The sequence below is a fragment of the Pleurodeles waltl genome, chromosome 10, assembly GCF_031143425.1.
Source record: "Pleurodeles waltl isolate 20211129_DDA chromosome 10, aPleWal1.hap1.20221129, whole genome shotgun sequence".
Taxonomy (NCBI): Eukaryota; Metazoa; Chordata; class Amphibia; order Caudata; family Salamandridae; genus Pleurodeles; species Pleurodeles waltl.
In genome coordinates this window covers 33,697,474-33,721,858 of record NC_090449.1, presented here as the reverse complement: position 1 = coordinate 33,721,858, position 24,385 = coordinate 33,697,474, and the positions used below count along the sequence as shown (strand labels likewise).

Sequence of the window (24,385 nt, the reverse complement as noted above, 5' to 3'; positions counted from 1 at the left end):
CTGGAGTCCCCTCCCCTTGGCTGTAGACAAGATGGTGTTGCTGGTCTTTTCTGTCCTTTGAGTTGGTGCATCTGACATCCCCTCACAATGTATAAACTCTTAATGACTCGCTGGCTGATGAGCTGATTGAAGTGTCACAGACAATTCTCCACAGACAAGCAGAAACATAAATTCTCTGGGAAGAAGAAGATATAAATCTTCATTTTCAAGAGGGCATTGGTGCGGATGAGGGTATAACCGGCGCCTATGCTTTGTTTTGAACCCGGCCTGATCTGCAGTGTACCAGGACATGCTTTAAAGCACCCTCTTGAAGGTATGTCGCAAGACAAACTACTTAAAATACAAACAACCTGCGGTATATCAAAGTCTGCAGTACAACAAAGCACGCAAACATAATTTAAAAAGCGCATAACTTAAGAGACAAATTACATCAAATTTCCATTCTCCCAGCATAGAAGTCGGCCAACTCAAACAAGGGGTTCCCAGGCTGAGAACATGCATTTTTGGATTTGTTTTTGTCATCCACCACAGTTCATTCATTGCCTCTACCACCATCGGATTCTCTGGGCATTCCCAGTGTGTCACAATGCTACACCTGGCTGAGAAGGCACTCCACACGCTTGTTAAGTACAGAGGTCCAAGCCGTGAGCACCCATAATCTCAAAAGGTATAAAGAGAATTATGAATAGCGGCTGAATATCTAGAAGCTATATTAGACATTCCTATGAGGCTTTAACAAAATGGTGATCCGAAATTTCATACCTTAGAACTTGGTGGGAGTAAAACGTCATCGGTGGACCATTGTACACTGAATGCCTTTCAGCAAACATGAGATGTGACCTTGCATGCTATGTCCTATGATGTACTAAAACAAGACCACCATTCTGCTCTGCATTGTTCTCTGTTCCCCATCTTAGCAATTTATACTCCTGCTGAAATGCTGACTTAACACCAAAAGGAATTCTTAGGATACACACCGGGTCTGGGATTGACACTGTGACTTCTACCCTGTGCAAGGGAACAAACCTCCCAGAATGCTCAAGCTTAGCACTGATAGGGTAACGTAAAGCTATCACTATCAGGAACCACCATCTATTCCAGATCAATGCTTTCATTGGCTAAGAGACAATATTTGGTAGCTCTTATAAATAAGGACTCCTGTAAAGGAATGGGGACCGCCATCACTCAACAGAGACAGGGCATTGCACTGGAGAGGGTTTGAGGTATGTGGCTGTGGACTGTAGAGCATGATGGCCTTTTGGGTTATTTTATGTTATGTGTATTTGTAAAGCGCACTATCATCCACAAGGGTATCTTGGATCAGAAGGTGTTTGCCTATGGTAGGTTGTTTAACTGAATATCCAAGTCTTCAGCTTCTTGCGGAAATCAAGAAGAGGAGGAGGCTCTGATGTGGAGCGTGGGGTCATTTCATGTTTTAGGAGCGATGTAAGAGAAGGTCAATCCACCTGACCAGGTTCTATGTGTGTTGGATGTGTGCAAGCAGGAGTCCTGTGGAGAGGAGGTCTCTGGGTGGGTGGTGGAGAGAGATGCGATTGTTCCGGTAGGTGGCCTAAGTTGTGTAGTGCAGTGGATCTTAACCTTATGACTTCTGTGGACCCCCACTTAATCATTACTGGAATCTGGGGACCCCCATTTAATCATTACTGGAATATGGAGACCCCCACTAGTTTACTATTGGAAGCCGAGGACCCCACCTTAGCCAATTTGAATGATTTAAACCTCAAAATAATACACACAAATGAAATACAGAAACAAACATTCATTATACAAATACACAATTGATGAAATATTTCGTATAATTCACAAATATAAAAAACTCAAAATAGTCATCATAATGGGAAGGTTGGGGATTTCCTAAATGTAACTAAGTTTGATGCATTAGCTCCCAGAAGCAATCTGAGGGCACTAACTTAATTTTTAGTCTCAAATTTCAAATTCTTTCACATTTAACGGAACATTTGAAAAATGTAAATTTTGCTTCTTTATTGATATACACTTTTTAAATGGCTAATATTATTGAATTTTATAAGCAGCAGTGGACCTCTACGTGTACCTTGACAACAGGTTAAGAACCACTGGCGTAGAGCATTGAGTGTGTGTGTGTGTAAGGAGTTTAAATTTATTGCGCTTGTGTATCGGGAGACAGTGTATTTCCCTGAGGTGTGGTGTGATGCGAGTTCTGTGTGGGAGATTGAAGATAAGTCTGTCTGTCGAGTTCTGGATGGTTGTAACATTCAAGGTGCTTAGTAATCCCAGCATAGAGGGTGTTCCCATAGCCCAATTTTCTGGTGAATAGGACATGAGTCCCTTTTTTTTAGTGCTCTTGTGAGGCATTTGAAGACCTTCCTCAGCATCTTCCGGGTGTGGAAGCAGGATACAGTGACAGTGTTGACCTCCGTGGTCATGTCCAGTTTGTTGTTGATGATTATTCTGAGGTTCCTTGTGTGGGTTCTGGCAGTGGGTCCGAGCTCAGCCGACAACCAGTTGATGTCCCATTGTGAGGTGTTCTTTGTTGAAGAGCACTACTTCTGTCTTGTGGGTTGAGCAGACTTTCCCCCCTTTGTCTCCATAACTTAACCTGAAACCACCTGCCTGAGAGAACCCAGAAGAAAGACGGGTGCTTACCGAGTTTCTCTTTGGTTTCCTTCTCTTCTCCTTTGCATGTGTGAAATGTTTCGGGCAGACAAGAGCTCCTCGCAGTCCCTTTTTCTCACTTGTCTCCGCTCATGCAGTGTCTCCAGCCGAAAGGCCTCAGGTACATGTGAATTCTTATGTATTATCATACAAGGATTTCAATAAAGGGGGGGCTGGTGCCCAAAGCTTGAGATTATAAGAACTACTATTCTTGTAGCTTGTCTTGCAAGGTGCACCCAGACAAGTATGGATGAGGACTGAGAGAGAGGTATTGGCCTATTAATTGTTTGGGACTTCTTACCCTTCTCCTCCAGACTCCTTGCCAGTGATGGCCATTGTATTTCCTCTGTACTTAACAATTCCACTTAGATCAGAAAAACAGACCGATTTGCCTCTGGGCTCCAGCGCGAAGAAGTCCTCTGGTTCCTGGTCCTGAATCTCAATGGGGAGTTAAATTAGCATTCCTGGTAGTTTTTCTGCTCCTATCAAGCTTCACGAGCAGCATACTGTGCAAAGGGTGAGTAAGAAAAATGTCACTCTTGAAACAGGATGGGCCCTTTTGGCTTGTTTCCAAATATTTTAGGGTTTTGGAGGATGTGCCCACTTTCATCATGTAAAAAACACAGGCTTGCCCTACAGCGCTCTGTGATCTGTTTATTGACGTCTAGCTAAGCTCAGACCCTAAAAGTAGCTTATTCATCCGTCAGCCCCGATCATGCTTCAAGAGGGGGACAGTCTTTGCATGAAGAAGCACACTACACAACCCATGAACCACAGAACTATAACCAACTGCAGCAGAAATCCCTTCAGGACAATCCAATACAGCATCAACTCCATGAGTGATGCTCCAATCCATCCAACATTCCAAAGACAAGTGCAATGGCATCAACCTTTTTTTCAATGACACCATACAGTCGAGCCAACAGAACATTGATAACACTATCTCATCTCACCCACTGCTCCATGCAGTTACCCACTATGGGCATCCTCCAAATCCTGTTCTCACAGGCCCTACCAACATGCTGAATTCTCTTAAAGCCAGCTTCTGTGAAGATGGTATCTTACCTTTGTCCTTCGTCAGTGCCCTCTATGAAGAAGTTCTCCTACTACTACTCACTATCGTCACTGCTTCCATCAAGACATGTTCCTTAAACATTGAAGACATGTCTGATCTTCCAACTTCATGAGAAACACAATCCAGGCCCTGCAATTTTAGCCAAACACCAGCTAATCAATTACCTACCCTTCATCGGTAATATCTTCGAAAAAGGAGTTTACGCAGAACTCCAAGATCATATCAACGTCAACCAGCTCCTGTATGGGTACCAATATAGCTCCAGATCTTGAGATAGCTAACTTACAATTAGCTTCGCTTTTCATATGCAACACCCTCCTGACCACAGATAAAGATGACCCCTGCATCCAAATATTGCTGGACCCTGCATGTTCCTTCAAACTGTTGACCATCCCATTCCTCAACCACACCCTAAGGTTTTGAATGGGATTCACGACGGTGCCCTTCACTGGTTCTCCTATCTATCCAACTGATACTAGTTTGTCCACCTCCACATCCAGATGATCCCTATTAACTGTGTATTCCACCAGAGTTCCATCTTGCTACCCATCATCTTTAGCCTATACATGCAGCTTCATTGGGGTCTACTAAATGATAACATCCTCAATACTCACCAACATGCCATTGACACAAGTCTACTTGAAAGTCTGCTCTGTGCCTGCCATCGAGCGCCTCACACACTTCCTACACCTTCCTAATATCTGAAACTCAACGCTACTAAAACAGAATTCTTACTATTTGCAGAGACGAATAAGCAAGAAGTATTCATACATGGCTGAAAGACATGATCCTGGATGGATATAAACCCCAACATTCATCCAATGCCAAGTCACTCAGATACCAAGTCACTTAGATTCACTGTAGACATTAAACCTTATCTATAAAGAAAATACAAATAAGAAAACCAAGAGAGCCTGGTACCAGCTCTCTCTATTAAAGAGGTGAAAGCTTTCCAGAAAGAGACTTCAGAATTGCCATTTAGGGCCTTAAGCTCTTGCATCTTGGATGGTGGCAAAACTTTGCTCAGTGGTGTCCCAGACTCCAAGCCTGTGCCCATTAAAGACATCCTGCAAGCTGCAGCAAACCTCATCAAGGGCCAGAAGAAATATGATCACATCACATCCACCCTGATGAAAGTTCAATGGCTTCAGATGCTGGTCAGCACCCTCTTGAAAACCATCTTCATCTAGAAAGCTCTGATGACTGACACACTTGCCTACCTTCTGGGCTCTCAGCACACCATCAAAATGTTGATGTTGAAGCGGAAAAAAGAGAAAACAAGTCAACAAGCATTCTTCATCTACCCACCAAGATCTGAAATGAAATCCTTGTATGTACTAGTAATGCCCCAATCCTGCTTCAGTTTAGAAAAGAACCAAAGACACTTTTCTTTGAAGTTACTATATCGCAGTGAAGTAGCAGTTCACTTTCACTGTCAGAGCACACTCATTGACTATATCGCTGCCCTTGGCCCTGAACAGTGTTCTGCTGCCTTTGGTCTCGGTTTACTCTATAAAAAGTACCACATACATACGAGTTGCACTTACCCATTCTCCAGGGTTACTTTGTCTGTGTCAAGGCTTTCCGGTATACTCCCATTCAGCATGCGACTTTCATCGTCCTCCTCCCTGCCTCTTTTCTGCATCTCGATGGCGGACATTGTTAGTACAATTTGTTCGATGAAGAGCTTTTCTGGAAGCGTGTCCTGCAGAGGAGATTCAAAGGTCCGTGAGGGAGGGGGCGAGGAGGAAGCCAAGAATACAAAGGCCTTAGGACTTTAAACTGAATCCTTATGTGAGCTGGAAAACACCTGAAAAGCAAGAAGAGATATGCTATTAGGCAAGCCTCAGAAAAATGACTCCATCATCTACATGTAAAACTGTCCCTGACACTATTCACTTGGCAAAACCAACAAAAAAAAGGACATTCAAACTTGATTGAGGAAGTAGAAACACAACGTAAACACTAGATGTTACTTACTTTTAATTTCAACTTAATAGATGATGTATTTGATTTATAAAAACAACACAATATTGACAATATCAACTACATTTATGAAATAATGTTTTCGAAAAAGCAGCATGTAGAAATGTAGCTACATTAGAAAATTCATATTATATTTCAGTTAGTTGAAAAAATGCATTTCTGTACTGTTCCCCGACATCTACTGCCCCTAACAATGGGAATATAAACATGTTTTCTTTATTAAGTACATCACAGTGCAATAAAATAATTTGATTGTTTCGAGATGCTTGTTACCTAACCTGCGTCATCTACATTTTGGAGGAATATATATATCCACCAACTCCATGAGGGTCAACTGGTACATGTGAAGCACTGTAAATAACTCCCTTGATTCAAAATCCACAGATGGTGTAAGGTGCTAGTACTTTCAAGTAGGTTTTCAGCACAGAGTTAAAATAAGTTAAAGAGATGGCATTTAAACTGACACTGAAACCACAAACCACCAAATGAACTACGCTAGGGATAGTTAACCCAGTCAGGAACCATAAGCGCAGCAAAACAAATGCCACCAAGTGCACCCAAACTTAAGAAAAAAGAAAAACGCTGGGTATATTTGAGCCTGACCAGAGAATCGTGAACTCTCTTATTCTATACCAGGGCCAGGTACCATGAATACACCAAAATGAACAACACTGGCTACATTTAAGCTGAGCCTGAGAAGTGTACCAAATGAATCCATAACAGAGCAGGACTCGAACTCCATGATTAAAAGATGGTAACTAACTACATCTAAACTTGATCAGAGCACTGACTCAGCTAAACTAAAGCATCAGCTGCATCTAAACCCCACCAAAAGACCATCAACTAGACTAAACAAGTGACACCAGATGCATGCAAGCCTGACCTTAAAATTATGATGATAAATATGAACCAAAAACCACACCTAACCTGACACAAGTCATCAACTCTGTAATGCCAGATCCATTAAATCCTGACCTAAGAACCATGAACTAGACTCCACACGTCCCAAAAACATCTAAACCTGACCCAATATCCATGAAACTAGCTAAATGAAAAACAGGGACAGCTAAACAGCAGGAACCTTTAACTCACCAAAACAAACACCTCTAAGCAACAAGAACCAATTACTCAGATAAACATCCAACACCAGATCCATATAAATCTCAACCAAGAACCATGACTAAATGGTTGAACCTTCTTAAGTAGCAGCTGACTCCGATTTCAGTAACTCAGACTTATGATTTAAAAATAAATATCCCATTCCCACACAAGCTTGCACTGCTGTCCTTCTTCATAACATTACAGGCGCTTTTCTTTGACTTGAGCGATGCCAGATTTCAAGAGAATCAGGCCTTTGGAGTTTTTAGATTTTTGCCACCCTAGGTATTATGCTTAATCGTGGATTTGCAGCATAAATCACATAGAGCTTCACAATCAGCAGGTTTCAACAGAAAAATATTCTACCTCAAATAGATCAAATGTTACTAAGAAGGGTGCCCGTGGAATGCAGTGAAGCTCACATTCACCTTTGATTTGTTCCTTGCTATAGTCACACTTTACAAATGAGTATATTTTCTCCCAGTCAGTGCTGTGCCCAATGGCCTTTGGCTTAGGATGGTTTGGAAGAAGCACCTCATGTTTTTCGTAAGCAGAAAATCAAAAACCTACATATCTCAAACAGGGCGGTACGAAAGAATTATCCTTGTCACAAACTTATTTTGCTTCTTGGATGATGTAAATTCATGTTTATACTATAATGTTCTCAAAACAGCAGTGAGTTTAAAAGGGATATTACAATTCTGAGGAAATCCAAACATTCTGGATCCTTTTTAAGACATGTTGTGTTAATTCTGAAAAGTGTCTCCTGGTGGGGCATTTGAACATTTTTTTGTTGTTGTTTATACTGGTCTAGATGGCTGGTTCAAGCTGGAAAGGGATGCTTCCAGAAAACCCACTTTGTGAACACAGAACATACCGGACAATGGGCTACAGAATTTGAACAATACCTAGGTGAACGTTTTATTAAACAAATTGTAGAACTAGATTTGACTTCTGCAGAGTGCAACACCGTGAATGCTTCACAAAAACTATTTGAGTGTTGAAAGCACAGAGCACATTATTAATATCATGGCATCCCATGGCAAAAGTACTAATTGGTTGAAAAGAACATTTTAAATACCTCCCACTGAATGAGCACATATTTAAGAAGACTGCGTTTGCTAATCCACAAAAATCTACTTTGTAACAACAAATATGTATTAAAATGCCATAGTGGCTAAATTAACAAACAACTGATTATGCATCATAATCATAATTTTTCAACTCATAATCTGGTGATGGCCATAATCCCATTGCCTTGTTGGCTGGCAGTGCACAGGTACGTAAGGAGGTGAAAGAGGCCGCTGCGGTGGATGGACAGATCCCTCACAAAGACTCAATTTCTCTTCTAAAAGTACTTTTTGTGTGGCTCCTGCCAGTGCCTGGAGCTGTGGAAGTCACCGAAGAGGGAGTAACCACAGCAGGAGGACTCACAATGGAAGAACTCATGGTGTGGAGTTCCGGGGAATAAGCCCAGTTGTCATATCCGCATCCCATCAGATACACATGCTACCACAAACCAAATAAGAAGTCCATATAAATGGATGCAGGAACATACCGCCAGTCTCTGTCTTCAACATGTTACCGTTTCCTAGAACTGATTGTAGATGACAGCAGAATAGCATGGTGACGACATTGCTGAAAAAAAGATATCCTGCTATTGACAGAGAAATTATTTAAAGTTGCTGAGGCTGAATATTTTTGGACATTCTTGGGAAGCATTCCCCATAGGATCTGCCGGGAACACTAGCCACGTGTAAATTAATGGACCACATGTCTAGTGCGGTTACATTGCCATCTGGTTTTAGTCAATGCAGTAATATAAAGGGGTGCTGTGACTCTGGGTTAAATTGACAAGGCTCCCCCGGGCTCTGAAGCCTGAACTATCGCTGATGGCCGAAAGGATAGATTTTAAGGAGCTATGGCCCACATTATGAGTGGGCTCTTAATACTGAAACAGTAGTTTACACTCAAATTGTTACCACAAGAGCCCCACTAACATAACGTGGTATAACTGTGGTGCCTTAGGGGACTATTCCACCAGGTGAAACCTTGGAGAACTTGTCCTTACAAAAAGGCTGAAATTCGGGAACATCATGCGGTAACACTGATTTCCAGCCTATTCCCCATTTCCATATGTTGTTCCCCAATTAGTAGGTGTCCGAAGGATCATTCAAATCCCTGCAGTTGCACCCCAGATTTGCTGCTAACCACCAGTATTAGCCCTGTTGTTGTAAGGTGTGCCTATGTGGTGCCAAGAGTTACTACAGGAAAGCTTCACCCTCTTCCCACCCATGCGACTGTATGGGACGGCTGAAGCTGGGCTGTTGATTGGGCGGCCTTGTTCTGAAGAAGTTGGTAGTTCTGTCTGACAACAAGTAGGACAAATTGATGGCTATGTCAACAGAGGGCTGAGGTCTCCCAAGCTTCTGAGCTAAAGTTCACCACGCGGACAGTAGGCCTCTATGGCGCAACACACTTTCACTGTACTCAAATACACACCTTGCATCGTGTTTTGAAAACAAGAAGCTGGTGACATGCACTTGAACAGCTCTGTATTTTGAAGATCTAGTTATATTAGAGTTAGGTTGGCAGTAGGCATTCCATAGCACTCACCCAAGCACTGTCCTTCCAGTATGTTTCCCTCTTGCAAGGCGGGTACACCACAGGTCACAAGGAAAGGGTGATGCCATCAAAGCAGGCTCCGATATCTGTCCTCCAAACAGAAGTCCACTAGAGGGTCTAATGCCTCCCTCAGAGAAGGCACCCACTGCAGGATATCTGCCCACCAGCTCGTTGAGATCTCTGAATCCAGCCTCGTACCCCGTGCCGAGGTTCCGACTGGCGCACATGAGAAGGCATCCTTTGCTTACTTGGGCCTGAAACAATGGATTCCCTCCCTGAGTCACTGAGAAACTGTAAGTCGTCACTGGTTTTCCGTAAAGGCCTGAAGACCTTGCTTTTCTAATTCTATGCACCAGGACACCCTATATCTTGCCCTGCACCGGGAAAGCAGCGCTGCGCATTATAAGATTTCTTACTAACAATAATAATATCTATTCTGAGAGAGGACACCAACTATAGGCTCTGATATTTCCCTCATAAGAACTGCCCACCACAGACTAACATCAGGACTCAAGAGTAAAACCTTTGGGTCTGACTATCTACCATTAGGAAGAGGTCACTGCAGGCTCCATTATCTGGCTTCTGAAGAAATACCTCCTCTCTCTCTAAAGTGGCCCTCAAAGAGAAGCCTATTATTGGTTCTAATAGCTATACACAGAAGAGAAAGGATTTCAACCACTGACTCTAATATCTGCCTATAAAACAGAAGAGATGTCTACCACAGTCTCTGATAGAAGATATGTCTACCCCATTTCTTACATCTGTCCACAGAATAAAGGTCTATTATTGGCTATAATCCCTGTCCACAGAAGTGAAGAGATGTCTATCACAGACTAATTGCTGCCCACCGAATAAAGGCCTATTATTGGATCTAATATCTGCTCATTGAACAGAAGAGATGTGTACCCCAGTCTCTAATATCTGCCCACAAAAAAGGTTATTTATGGCTCCAGACTCTAGTATCTGCCCAAATAATAAAATGCTATTATTTGTTTTAATGTCTGTCCACAGAAGAGAAGCAATGTCTGCCACAGACTCTATTATCTGACCATAGAATGAAAGGCTAGTATTGTCTATAATACATGCCCAGAGCAGACAATACATGTCTGTCACAGATTCTAATATTGCCCCACAGAATAAAGGCCTTTTAGTGGCTCTAATATCTGCCAAGAGAAGCGAAAAGATGTCTGCCACAGACTCTAGCATCTTCCCATGGAATAAAAGGCTGTTATTGGCTATAATACATGCCCAGAGAAGAGAACAGATGTCTACCACAGACTTTAATATTTGCTGACAAAATAAAAGGCTATTTTTGGCTCCAATGCTTGCAACAGAAGAGTAAAGATGTCTACCACAGAGTCTGGTATCTGCCCACAAAATAAAAAGGCCTATTATTGGTTGTAATCTGTGCCCGGAGAAGAGAACAGATGTCTACCACAGACTCCATCTAAAATCTGCCCACAGAATAAAGGCTTATTACTGGTTCTAAAATCTAACGTCAGAAGAGAAGCTAAAACAGCAATACTTGCCCATGAATAGTTGTCTACTAGCTTATCACTCATTTAAAATTTTCTGTATTGCTTTGCCACTCAAAAGCATATGCGGCACTAGTGAACAACCCTTACAGACAAAATCAGAACAATCATCAACCATCAGTAAATAAGACAAACTCAATGACTAATCATGCAGAGGCCACATGCTGAGGAGGATATAGGCTGGGAAGATACAATCTAAACAGGTGAATCCGTACCAGTCGATTGGAGGACATCAATGTGGGGCCAATTTTAGGCAGGTAGGAAGACAAACCCAGAAAGCAGAGGCAGCCATCAAAATGATGACTATTGAGCACGAAAGGCTCTGAATAGAGGACTTTGCTTGGTAAACCTCCTTTGCCGTCCCAGACTGTGATCTGTGTTACGATGTAGTGCCTTGTAAGGGAGAAATCCCAGTCTGGTCTTAATTCTTGCCTCCATAGGAAGCCAATGTAACGTACAGGTGGCAAAGAAACTCATTCCTTTTCAATGAGTCCTGCAGAGACCTGGGAGGCAGTTTTTAGTATACTGAAGGAAACTTGTGGTACACCCCCCGGACTCCATGCGGGGAGAGGCAGCAAGATAGGAGATTCCCCACCTTTATGTGGGTGGCTATTTGTATGACCACACATTTGACAATGGCTTTATCTAAGTATGGGTGGATGGTTACAGGTCTATGGTTCGAAGGGTCATGATCCTGAGAGATAGACACATATCTGCCCCCAAGAGCGACATCCTCCATTCACCACTTCAAGCTGTAATATCTGTTCTCATGAGAGATACAATTCCAACACACTTCATTGAAGTCAGTGGCTGCTCTTCACAAATGAGTACGTGGAACTTGCGCTGCTACTACCCTTGTTGTACATGCTGTGTGTGATGGAAGCCTCCACTGCTGGCTTCTGCTGGGTCTGTGAGGGAATCTTGTTCTGCGGCTGTATCTGTTGGGACCTCCATGCATGTGTGACACCTTTACCACTTCAGTCTGAAAGCTTCACTACTACTGCACAGGCTGCCCCTGCTCTGTGTGCGTGATACTTTCACTGCCACTGCGTGTGTTGCATATTGAAGCATCCACTGTTGTACCTCTGTGGTCTCTAAGCTTTGTCAGTGAAGCCTGCACTCCAGTGGCCTGTGTTCTATCTGCGGAGGAAGCCAGCACTGGTGTGTCCTTGCGGCCTCTTTGTCAGTGAGGCTTGCAATCCTGTGGCCAGTGTTGTACCCATGTGTGAATCCTGCACTGCTGTGTCCCTACGGTCTGTACACTTTCTCAGTGGAGCCTGCTCTGCTATGTCCGTGTGGTCTCTGTGCTGTCAGTGAAGCCTGTGCTGCTGCGGCCTGTGTTGTACCCATGTGTGAAGCCTGCACTGCTTGTGTCAGTGTGGTCCCTGTGCTTTGTCAGTGATTCTTGCAATGCTGTGGCCTGTGTTGTACCCATGTGTGAAGCCTGCACTGCTGTGTCAGTGTGGTCCCTGCGCTTTGTCAGTGATGCTTGCAATGCTGCGGCCTGTGTTGTACCCATGTGTGAAGCCTGCACTGCTGTGTCAGTGTGGTCCCTGTGCTTTGTCAGTGATGCTTGCAATGCTGTGGCCTGTGTTGTATCTGTGGGGAAGCCTGCACTGCCGTATCCGTGCAGTCTCTGTTCTTTGTAAGTGACGTTTGCACAGCTGCGGCCTGTGTTGTACCCATGTGTGAAGCCTGCACTGCTGTGTCCGTGCGGTCTCTGTGTTTGTCAGTGATGCTTGCAATGCTGCGGCCTGTGTTGTACCTGTGAGTGAAGCCTGCACTGCTGTGTCCGTGCGGTCTCTGTGTTTGTCAGGGATGCTTGCAATGCTGCGGCCTGTGTTGTACCCGTGTGTTAAGCCTGCACTGCTGTGTCCGTGCGGTCTCTGTGTTTGTCAGGGATGCTTGCAATGCTGCGGCCTGTGTTGTACCTGTGAGTGAAGCCTGCACTGCTGTGTCCGTGCGGTCTCGGTGTTTGTCAGGGATGCTTGCAATGCTGCGGCCTGTGTTGTACCCGTGTGTTAAGCCTGCACTGCTGTGTCCGTGGAGTCTTTGTGCTTTGTCAGTGATGCTTGCAATGCTGAGGCCTGTGTTGCACCTGTGGGGTAAGCCTGCATTGCTGTGTCAGTGTGGTCCCCGTGCTTTGTCACGGGTTCTTGCAATGCGGCAGCCTGTGTTGTACCTGTGAGTGAAGCCTGCACTGCTGTGTGAGTGCCGTCTCTGTACTTCCAGTGACGCATGCACTGCTGCAACCTCAGTTTAACCCGTGTGTGTGAAGCCTGCGCTGCTGTGTCCGTGCGGTCTCTCTGTTTGTCAGTGATGCTTCCAATGGTGCGGCCTGTGTTGTACCTGTGAGTGAAGCCTGCGCTGCTGTGTGAGTGCTGTCACTGTACTTTCAGTGACGCTTGCACTGCCGCAACCTCAGTTGAACCCGTGTGTGTGAAGCCTGCACTGTTGCGTCCCTGCGGTCTCTCCACTTTGTCAGTAAAGCCTGCACCTCTTCTGCCAACGCCACACCTATTCTGTCGCCATGGGTAAGTTTCACTTTTCATCCAATGGTTCTAGAGCAGATTTTGGTAAAAGCATGTTGTGTTCATGAACGTCAATTCACCAAAATGCCAGGAGGAGCGAAGGTGACATCACACGCAACTGAACCTTTACTTTTACTCACAAATGCATGCGAACACCTACAAAAACATCAACAAATACACACAATCGCTCTCTCCTAAACACATTCTCACCTGCAAGGCTGCACCCAATAAATATTTACAATCATGCTTACTTCAGCTGTCAGGGACGATCATATTCCAGCAAATTGTAATGCACTCTTCATTACACTAATTGTGAATAATAAATGATTATTCACAAATTGTGTAATAAAAAAATGACAAAAAACAAACAAACAGGAAAGTGGAACTGCCGTTGCGTGCTTGACTCATTTTGCCACCTCTAAGACCGGGGGACGCAAAGGCAGTGCCAGGGGTCGCAACGGGCAAGGCACATGTCGCAGCTGTGACCCCTAAATGACGTCCGTGGCTGTGTTCCCGCAGAACAGTAAATTCCAAACCTCTCCTACTTAGGCTGGACACAGGGCTTAACTACAAAACTCACCAAACGGTAAGTGCACGGGTCTTCACCACCCACATAATTTACAATTCTTTCCGGGCCAGATCTAGGATCCGTCAATCCCAGGGAAACAGGCTGAATTTGTCCTGATGCCATTTCCCATCACCGGGACACAACTAAGCAGCACCCGCACTTCTGCGTTCTGTTTGGTTTTAGCAACTTGCAGGCAGTGAATGGGCTTTTTTATTTTCACTCCCAGTCGGGCACAAACAAGGGCCTGATTTAAAGGGCAATCAGCCCTCCTTTTGATCAAGTCTCATCCCGGCTGGCAGCTATCTGAAGTCTAACACCTAGAAGTCATTGCAATGGAAGAAACAACTTGTTATCACTTCACAGGTACTTAAGAGAAACTATTGAAGGCAGGTTATTAACTTTGTTCAACTCCCCATGTAAGAGATGTGCTGACACTGTAAGAGTGCATGATTTATCTGTCTGGATGAGTAATTACACAAATAGTGACTTAAATGGCATCTGATTTATTATGTAATCCTTTTATAGTGATCTTAATCTTAGTGTATGGTATCAAGGTGCTTTAAATCGCAAAGAGAGGCACAATAAGTCATAAAAGTGCGTACATCAGTGTACAGGAAGTGTTAGATAAGACAACAATGGTTATAAGGTGTCGGAATCACCTATAACCATGCTTCTAGACATTATGGGCCCGAGTACGACTTTGGCAGAGGGGATTACTCCGCTCCAAATGTGACGGATATCCCGCCGCGTATTACGAGTTCCATAAAATATAACGGACTAGTAATTCGGCGGGCGGGATATCCGTCACATCTGGGATGGAGTAATCCCCTTTGCCAAAGTCGTAATCAGGACCTACAAGTTAATAGTGAATGGTCGGGAGAAACACAAAGTCAGGATATAAAACCGGAGGCAGTGACTGTGGTTATCTGAACTACTAAGGCTTTATTACTTCCCAAAGGCACCCTTCTTTACTACATACGAATAACAGCAGATTGAGAAAAAAACAATAACGATCTAAACTCACGACTTACTCTTTGCATGCAGCTCTTTGATGGCAGTAGATAGATCAATATGCGACATTAGAAGGTTTACAACACAACTATAAGTATCAAAATTATCTCAGTGTCAAACTTACCTATCTAAATAAAATACAAATCTGTGATCCACATGTTACACAATGTGCTTTGCAGCAGGCACATTACCCCTCAATGCTACTTTTTGTGACCTGACAAAACATAGATCTCTCCTAAATCTATGTTCACGGCCACAGTGATTTTATGCTATCCTAATCCTCTCAAAATTGCTGGGCACACAGTGATTATTGTCGCATATCTTAACCCTGTAGGATATTTTCAAATGTAACCTTTTTGTGACTAATTAAGTAATGTAGAGCAGATTTCCCATGGTACTGGTGGGTGGCGCCGCACACTACTCTCTGTCCCAGGGCGTGTGGGTGGTTCCACGGAGAAGAAAGAGAACCTGTTCCAGTTCAAACAGAGCTGGTGGTCCAGGTCCTCCTTAGCCAGCCCTCCTGTGCAGAGTTTACTCAAACATTAGTGAGGTCTTAGTGCAACCACGTAGTACCCCGGCTGAGCAACAACCTCTGCAGTCTAGTCAGCTACAAATACGTGTGGCAGGCATGTAAGCACCTAGATGTTGGAAACAGGGGTGCTACAGCACCCCCAAAATAACTATGCCTTACTTCCAAAGGTGGATGTGCATTAGAGATTACTTTATATTGTGTTTCTATCTTGTCACTTTTGTTGTGCGATTACAACAGAGGGTAAGTGTAAATCTAGTCATCTGACAAACTGCTGCTTGTTCTTTTAACAAGCAGGTTGGTATTACCTTCTCTGACTGCAAGGTGAACTATACGATAACCTTGCTGGTGTGAAAAGAATGCCACAGGATGTCGTGTTTTTTCTCACACAATAAAATGTAAATTTGACACTACTGTTTCAGCACTACATAGATTTATCAGTGAATCTGCAGGTCTTTGCAGTCGCTCAATGTCAGATTTGCTGCCTGTGGATGACAGCGCGCTACCCCAATAGGCTTTAGTAATATGTTTGTGACAATGTTCTCCCAGTTGCAACACCAGCTACATACGCCCTTACCACGCCTGTGCTGAATGGGTGTGGCTCATTTGCGACACATTCTTTGCGTGCCGCTTCGATTTTTCTGAATTCCTATGCGTTCAGTGATGTAACATTGATGGCAGCACCCCCACTCTGAAAGTCATCCCAGCACCACTGGGTAAGCACTTGTGGGTGACCTCCATTCTGCGCTGTCCTAAGGTGCTGGGAAGATGCAGGTCAGCAGTTGAAAGAGGAAAGCATTCACACCCGCTCTTACAGCTTAAGAACGTGCCCAACATGAGCTCCTTACAGTAGAGGTCGGAACCCCAGATTTTAAGGACCCTTGTGTTTTCAGGGTATGATGTATTTCTCCACTCTACTCACTGCTAGCTGGAGAGAGCACCTCAGTTTCCACCCGCCAAGTCCCAAAATATGTGCAATTATGTCTTCAAATATTTCCCAGACAGAGCTCCATCGACACAGTGATCATTACAGTTAAGGTTAACCAGCATTTGCAATGCAGTAGGTTGCGCATATTTCAAACAAGTTAATTGTCTTCTTTTGACAACAGCGCCCACGAGCAATAAAAAAAGAAAACATGAGTGGAAACTGAGAAAAGACGACTTAACAAAATAAAAGAAAGTTTGTTTAAAAAAATAAAACTTTGCAATTTTGTTTATCCTGCTGTGCACGTTTTTGCAAGTCACAAGCCTTCTGTTCGCAGGGCACTGGAAGTTAAAAAGAACAGAATAGTACCTTGATCACGTCGGGAGCAGCGTACGGGCGCTAATTACATTGAAATCAATTAGTGCTTGATCCCTGTTCCACACAGAGGAACGGAAATGGTGCCAGGCATGCCTTGACAAATTACGAGTCTGTAAAGAAGAGTGCCGCACAAAACAACAAATTGTGAGCGAGAGGCGGGCTCCAAGCCCTTCAGTGAACACAACAGTAGGCATGCACTCGCAGGCTCAACCCTAAAAAAGGCCTCCTGATGCTGTATTGCAAAGATTGGGCTTGGCGATTAATTTAGACTCCAGAGGCATTTTTCGTCTTGACCACTGGGGAAGGCTCCATACATTTTATTTGTCTTGACCATTGGGGTAGGCTCCAGAGACATTATTCGTCTTGACCACTGGGGTAGGCTTGAAAGTAATTATTTGTCTTGTTCACTGGGGCAGGCTCGATAGACATTATTTGTCTTGACCATTGGCGCAGGCTCCATGGACATCATTCGCCTTGACCAGTGGGGTTGGCTTCATAGACATTATTCATCTTGATCATTGAGGCAAGCTCCATAAACATTACTTGTCTTGACCATTGGGTAAGGCTACATAGACATTATTAGTCTTGACTATTGGGGCAGGCTACATAGAAATTATTCGTCTTGATCCTTGGGGCAGGGACGGAGACATTATTCACCTTCACTGTTAAGACAGGCTTGACAGACATTTGACTTGGCTTTTGGGAGAGGCTCTGTAGACATTATTCGTCTCAACCACTGGGATATTGTCCATACACACTGTATGCCGTGATGTTTGGAATTGGCTCCATAGGCATATTTATGACAATTAGGTCAGGTTCAATATACAAAATGCTCCAAAAATGTTGGAGTTGCATTGACTTTAAGGGTGATAATTGTTCCCTAGTGACCTCTTTGATTTCCACCAAATTATTAAGCTCCTGGGTTCTTGGATCTTGACCCTTCACTAAAACACATGCTAACTGAGGAAACGGGAAGGAAGATGGGGGAGAGGAGCTCAGAATGTCCTGACAAGTCTTCTCCAAAGTCAATATGGCCCAAGTTAGAGGACAGTTGTTATAGAAAGATATCTGTAGAAACTTTCTTGCACCTCCCCATACATGGGAAGTTCCTGAAGTGTGTTAAATATGCATTTTTCTTAAGCTAAAGTACTAAAATGGCCGGAGTTAACAAAAATATTGGCAAGCTAATTCTCAAGCAAAATACGTTGATGCTCTCTTTGTTGCGAGTTGCTAACCTGCTCCTACTAAAATATTAAAATAGAGCAGCTCAGTTGATGGCCCTTGAGGACAGATACCTCCTTTTTTATCTGTACAGGAAATCTTTTCTCCGAAGAGCACACTCTTCCTGCCTCTGTGTCTAAGACAATTCCTAGCAAAAGGATCCTCCTGGAAGTAACTGGGAAAGTCTTCCCACAAATCACTAAGCTGAGATGATGAAGTAGTCAGTTATGACTTTGGAAGATTGCAATTCTGTGCTCAATTGATCAGCCAGTCATGAAAGTATGGGCAGCTAAAGACGCCTTGTGTCCAGGGATGATCAGGCACTGTTGCAATGCATTTGGAGAACACTCTCAAGGCTGGCTCCATGCCAAATGGAAAGACCTTGAACTGATAAAGCAGAAGCCATCTTGGCCCTTCAGGCATTTCCTGAGTGAAAGCTGTATCCAAATATGGAAATAGGTATCCCGGGGATCCACCGTAGAGAACCAATCGTCCTTCTAGATAGAAGGAGTTTTTCTATAACGTCATCGATCTGAATTTTTACATTTTGATGATCCTGTTGACACTTTCTGGATCCAGAAAAGGCTTTAGTCCCCCCTCACCTAATAGGATTACAAGATGAAAGTAACTTTAATAATACCCCTTTTTGTTGGCAACTAAGAACTTTCTGCTTTATTTTCTTGTCACACGTAGTACGAACCTCTTCCTGCAATGTATTAAGTGCAGCTGCTGGTGCACTCTGTGCCACTTGCATGACCTGACGTGTATTGTAACATTCAAGAATTGTAGGTTATTTCCCTGCAGTCCTGCAGGAGATCAGTGACTGTCCCACCCAGATGCTTAATAGCTTGGGACACTCTTTTCGCTATTGTGTATACTTAGGTGGTTTTCCTTTCCTTTCTAGACTCACATACTTATGTATATCAGACTTGTCCTTCATTCATCTTATCTGCTCGACACTCTGCGCTCCAATCAGATCATTGCCTGAACAAAAAACATGTCTGCAATTTTTTGAGCCTTACGTTTGAGGCCCCTGAGGTGGTGGAATAAGAATTAGCATAAAAGAACTCACTAGTTCACAGACCATGCAACAGCCAATGTCCCAGTGAAATGATTGCAAATTAAGAAACAATAATGGAACTTAATAATTGCCTTTAGGTTCAAGGCGCTGGTCGGATATATCTTCTTGCACTTTGCCTTGCTATCTAAAAAATAGAGAGGCGGGAGAATACAAGCACCTTCCAGCACTAACCACTTAATCAGTCAACATCTGGTCTTCGACAAACAGGATCTCTGGGAGGAGCCGTGTACACAGTCTCTTGCTATCCAGGACCTGCAAAGTGGATTCTGGTGTGGTAAAGGCCGGCGACTCCAGTTTATAAAAAACACAGGCACCAAAGGCACATGATTTATAGGTGCTCTAGAGATATCCAAGAGGACCAAGGAGGTAACTCGCCTGTATGATCAGTGGATGTTACGAAGCTATAATGCCTTCCTAGGAATCGCTGTAAATGATATCACATCATCAGGATTGGATGATTGTGTCCGTCCGTTACCAGTGTTAAGAAGAAAAGTCTGATCCTGAGGTTGCATTAACACAAGTTGATATTGTCTTTTTCTATTATTATGATCACTCTGGAGTAACCCAGAATAGATACCTTCTTGTTGGGAACTTCTTTCATGCCCCCTGAGGACAAGTTTCTTCTTTGTTTTTGGTTGTGTCCCCCACAACGTACTTGCTAAGTCTGTTGGGGGACTAGGAGTCACCATCTCACAGTGACACTGCAAGAGTCACAGGTGGTCCCAGTCAAAAACGAGGCTAGGCATCAGTTATCCCTACTTTTATAGGATGAGGCTGAGACTTCTGCCTGTTTCTACTCTGAAGTGTAGATGTGCAGGAACTGGTGCAATAAGGGACAATTCTCAGATCAGGCCCGGTATCTTCTTTACCTCTAGGTTTTAGATTTCACGCGTCACATTGCTCGCTCAGTTTAAAAATAGCAGTGAGGGTACTGGCGTATTCAAGGCTTTCCAAGTGCTCTGGGCCAACGACCTTAAATGGAAAACACACATCTCTTGTGCAGTCGCTGTTTAAAAGCTAATAAACAACAAGCATTGGTAAATCCAATAGGCCTGGGTTTAATGTAACAATACATGCAAGCACAGGACATTGTTTCAACGCAATGGCACATGAAAGCTGGACGCACTGCTTTTGCCAATAGGTAGTGGTGGTAGCAGTGTTGGTAGGACGTGCTGGTGGTAGTGCTGGTGGGCTGGTACTGGTGAATGTACAGATGTTGTAGTGGAGGTATTGGTGGTGTGGTATCAGTGCTTGTGTTGTTGGTGTTTTGTGGTATTACTGGCCACTGGAATTATGAGATTCTGCGGCGGTTTTCCAAAAATTATGAATTTGCTGCATTTGCTACATAATCCATCATCTGCTGCACAGTCAGAACATTTGAACGAAAAAATAGTTTCCAGCTTGAACGTATCAAAAGTTGCTAAAAATGTGGCGCCTCATGTTTATGCGTGCTGGAAGGCCCTTGCCAAAGGCTGACTGGTCATCTTTCATTTGCTTATTTCTGCATTTGGGTAATACATTGGCAAAAATTAGGTGAAATATTTTTCTAGACTGTGTTACCAGATGTAAAAATGACAATTACACTATTATAATATGTACAACGCTATGACGCATAATTTGCCTTTCTTGCCGCATAATTTTGTCAAACCTGCAGCATAATTCACGTGGCCCTGACAAAAAAGCAATTAAAACGACATGTGAGGATGTAGACTACATCAGTCATAAAAAAGCATTTTGAAAAACTTGTGACATTAAAAGCATTGCTTTTTCTATAGACTGAATGTATGAGATAAACTTTAAATTAAATATGATAAAAAGTGTTGTTCACTTTCTAGTTGTAAAATAGCCTCTCGTGCACTGTACAGCATGCAGTTCATTGAAGGTGGAATCATACAACACAGAGCTAATTGCATGACATGAGAAAAAAATACTTCTCTCAATTGAACTAAGATGGGATTGACAATGCTTAAAGCCTATGGCTGAAAGAGGATAGTCTAAGTAACTCAATGGTTACAGGAGGCTGACCCAAAGCCCATTCGATATATACTGTAAGCAAAAGTTCCCGCAGACAGCCTTGTGTGAAAATGACAACAGGCTTTTTCTTCATTTAAAAAAACAAAAATAAAAAATAAATAATTCTAGTGTTCTTGGATCCTGCTAGCACTTGGACGTTATCCTGTTTTCAAGATTCCATGATGGAGAACCCCTCACCTCAGCCCCCACTAGCATGCAACCAGGGTGCCCCTTTAGATTTTAAGCTCCCCTGAAGACTGAGTTAAATCGAAGTCTTAAGTTTAGTAGGCATCCCTTAAAGCTTCCCTGCACACTTCTTAAAAAATTCGCTTTGCCTTACGAGAAAGTCAGTAGTCTGCAATGTTCTTTCCATGCCAGACAGAGGCATGACTTGTAGCTCAACCTTCCGGTAAGACTTGTTCTTAGGCATAAGTGAGCACACAGTGTCCTTCATGAATATTCTAAGAACTAGGAAAGATCATTTTACAAAGATACAGCTCTCTCTGTCTAGGTTGGCCATGCATCTGGGTCTTTCCATTGTACCTGCTGGTGTAATGTGCTCTGTACATTACACCTTGAGCAGCCAGCCCTACCAGCAGTAGGAACTAAATCCATCACCCTGTCCTTCCATCAAATCAACACTCTTCTGTAAATGTACTTCTATACGAGGAGTTCTGCAGTCCAGACTGTGGGTCCTTCGCAATCAACGGAGTCACTCAAGTCAATAACCCTGGCTACAGATGATGATTCCACATTTAGGAATCCCTTTCACCTTTAACGTTCAGGTCAACCTTCAACTGCACCTTTCAGTCCAAGCTCGGAGAGGTAACCACACTCTCAGCATCTGGTGGGTCTTTATAGAACTGTTTTTTCATCAGCCTCTCTGTTTCCCGCTCTGAGCACACAGCCGAATCCAAGCACAGGAGCACAAGTCAACCTGCCTGCCATTCTTTTCAAGAGCATCTACTAACATGAAAATGTGGTGCATACGTCCCTGTTATTTGTAAGAAGAAGGTCTGCTCATCCAGCAGACTAGCCAACCACCTGGTGGGTTTGTAACCACAACATGCCCACGCACATCAATGAGCAGCTGCTGGACTGAAAACTTCTCTCCAGCATTAGAAGAAAAAACGGAAGTTCAGTTTATTTATGCCTCCATTTAAAAAAACAATAATATTGTTTGTTTCACTGTCCTGCTAAATCCATGATGTCCTGGGCACAGTCTCTATGCCTGTCCAATACTGGAGTATCAGAGTATATATTCTTTATATGTAAACTTAAAGAAACTGCATAATGGAACCTGGTAACGTCATATGGTGCATATTTTCTACACTGTCCTGCCTATACCCAGTTACACAAAACCAATAAAGTTTATTTAAAGAAATTCAGAGTATATATCTATATTCCTCAAAGATAACTCCCTCCATTACAATTCCATATAAGTCCTTGGTACTAGCTCTTCTTTCATAATATTGCATACATTATAACCTATTACACCCTTCATGTCTTTCCACCCAGCCCACTGGGCATCTGCTATGCCACAATTGACTTCAGCTAGAAGCCTCTTAGATGGTTACTTCCTCAGCTTCAGGTCTCCCATTCCACACAACTTTACCTTCTTGTTTAACCAACCTGCATCCATGTACTTGCGGATCAAGCACTGCTGGACAAAGTCTGCTCAACACCCTAGAACAGGACATGAGGACAAGAGAGCTGTGGTATGCAGCGCAGGACCTCCATTGTCCTTCATCCTGCTATTTTCTCAAAGCTTCACAGAAGGGCAGTGCTTCCAGCAAGATCCCTGCCTGCACCTCCACTCCCATAGCCTTGTACACTCACCAGCGTGTGACTTGCCATTCCCCTCCCGGCCCAAGCTGGTGTGAGAAGTTGTGGACCTGGTTATACCCCCTACCTGTCGGCACTGCTAGTGGATGTAACCGCATGCACCAGAGACACAAGGAATAGACAATCGTAAGCCTTGAAAGAAGCTACTAACACCATAAAACAGTCACCATATGTCAATATATGAATTAAAAAGCAGCAGAAACTACAGCAGCCTTATATTCCTTCATTGTATTGAAAACTGCAAATATGTACCAGACCCAAATCCAGACACTTTGTGGCCTGCAACCATTTCACACGATTCCAGTCGGTCCTACGTAAGCTGAACCTAGAAAGTACATTGGAGTTTCTGGATAACAACATGCATTTTCCAACTATATCGATTAAATTACACATAAATGTACAAGAAACTAAGACAAAACTTGTACAGTGATACAAACTGTACACCAGGTTTTGTAGCCTGCATGACGAGAAGTAGAATTCCCACTAGATTATTTGGTGTTTCGTTAGTTTCGCCAGTTCGGTGCACGTGCCTCCAGGTCTAGTAGCACAGGGCAGGGGGGCAGGCAGCATGTGCCCAACATGTAGTGTCTTACAAGAATAAACCAGATGCAAGACCCCCTACCCTCCCCCACTTTTTTAGATCTCACGTACACAGAGCATGAGCTATCTCTTTAAGACATTTTGTTTTTTGAACAGTGAGCTTAGAAGCTGCCCATTGCTTACCACTGGTTGGATTATTGTCACTCTCATTTGGCTGCTTCTCATTGGTCAGCTGCTGAAGGCTTCCTTCCTCTTTGTGTATTTGTCCCACCCCTGGAGCTTGGATGCATTACTTGTGTCCTTCAACTTCTTATTTATTTAGGCACCGATTTTTTCTTTGTGTTTAAGCACTTTACCAGAGTGCATCTTTATCAGCTGGCTCCCTCATGTAGCTCTCCCTCCTCCGTGCTCCTCCCTCCCTTGCTACTTGTCACCACCCACCCGCCCAGGGTTGCTGCTCTCAACCCGCCCTCCCTTGTCTGTGTTGCTGGCCCATATCCTCCCTTCCTCCGTTGTTTGTGTTCGTGCTCATCCCCACTGTCCCTCCATTCTTCTTTTGTTTTCCGCATTTTTGTTTGCCTCCACCTTCTGTTGCTTCCCCCTTCGGCTCTTTCTCCCTCCGCTGTGGTCCGTGTTGTTGCTTGCCTGCACTGCCCCTCCCTCCTTCCACAGTAGCTTGCCAGTTTCCCCTCCCCATCCTCCAGCTTACCCCATTCCACATTCCATTGTACGTGCGCCAACAATGGTGGTGTCATAGTGCTTTTTTCCC

At 43.7% G+C, this 24,385-nt stretch overlaps 1 protein-coding gene across 7 annotated transcripts in view; it reads right to left on the bottom strand.

Moving 5' to 3' along the window:
- The window catches only part of SLC38A5 (solute carrier family 38 member 5), a 372,114-nt gene that overhangs the window by 136,100 nt on the left and 211,629 nt on the right, over positions 1-24,385 (bottom strand). For all 7 annotated transcript variants that reach the window (XM_069209561.1, XM_069209560.1, XM_069209559.1 and 4 more), the window contains one exon: positions 5,278-5,540. In XM_069209561.1, the coding sequence (XP_069065662.1) occupies positions 5,278-5,390 (113 nt within the window). In that variant the 5' untranslated portion in view covers positions 5,391-5,540. The remainder of the gene's footprint in view (positions 1-5,277; positions 5,541-24,385) is intronic.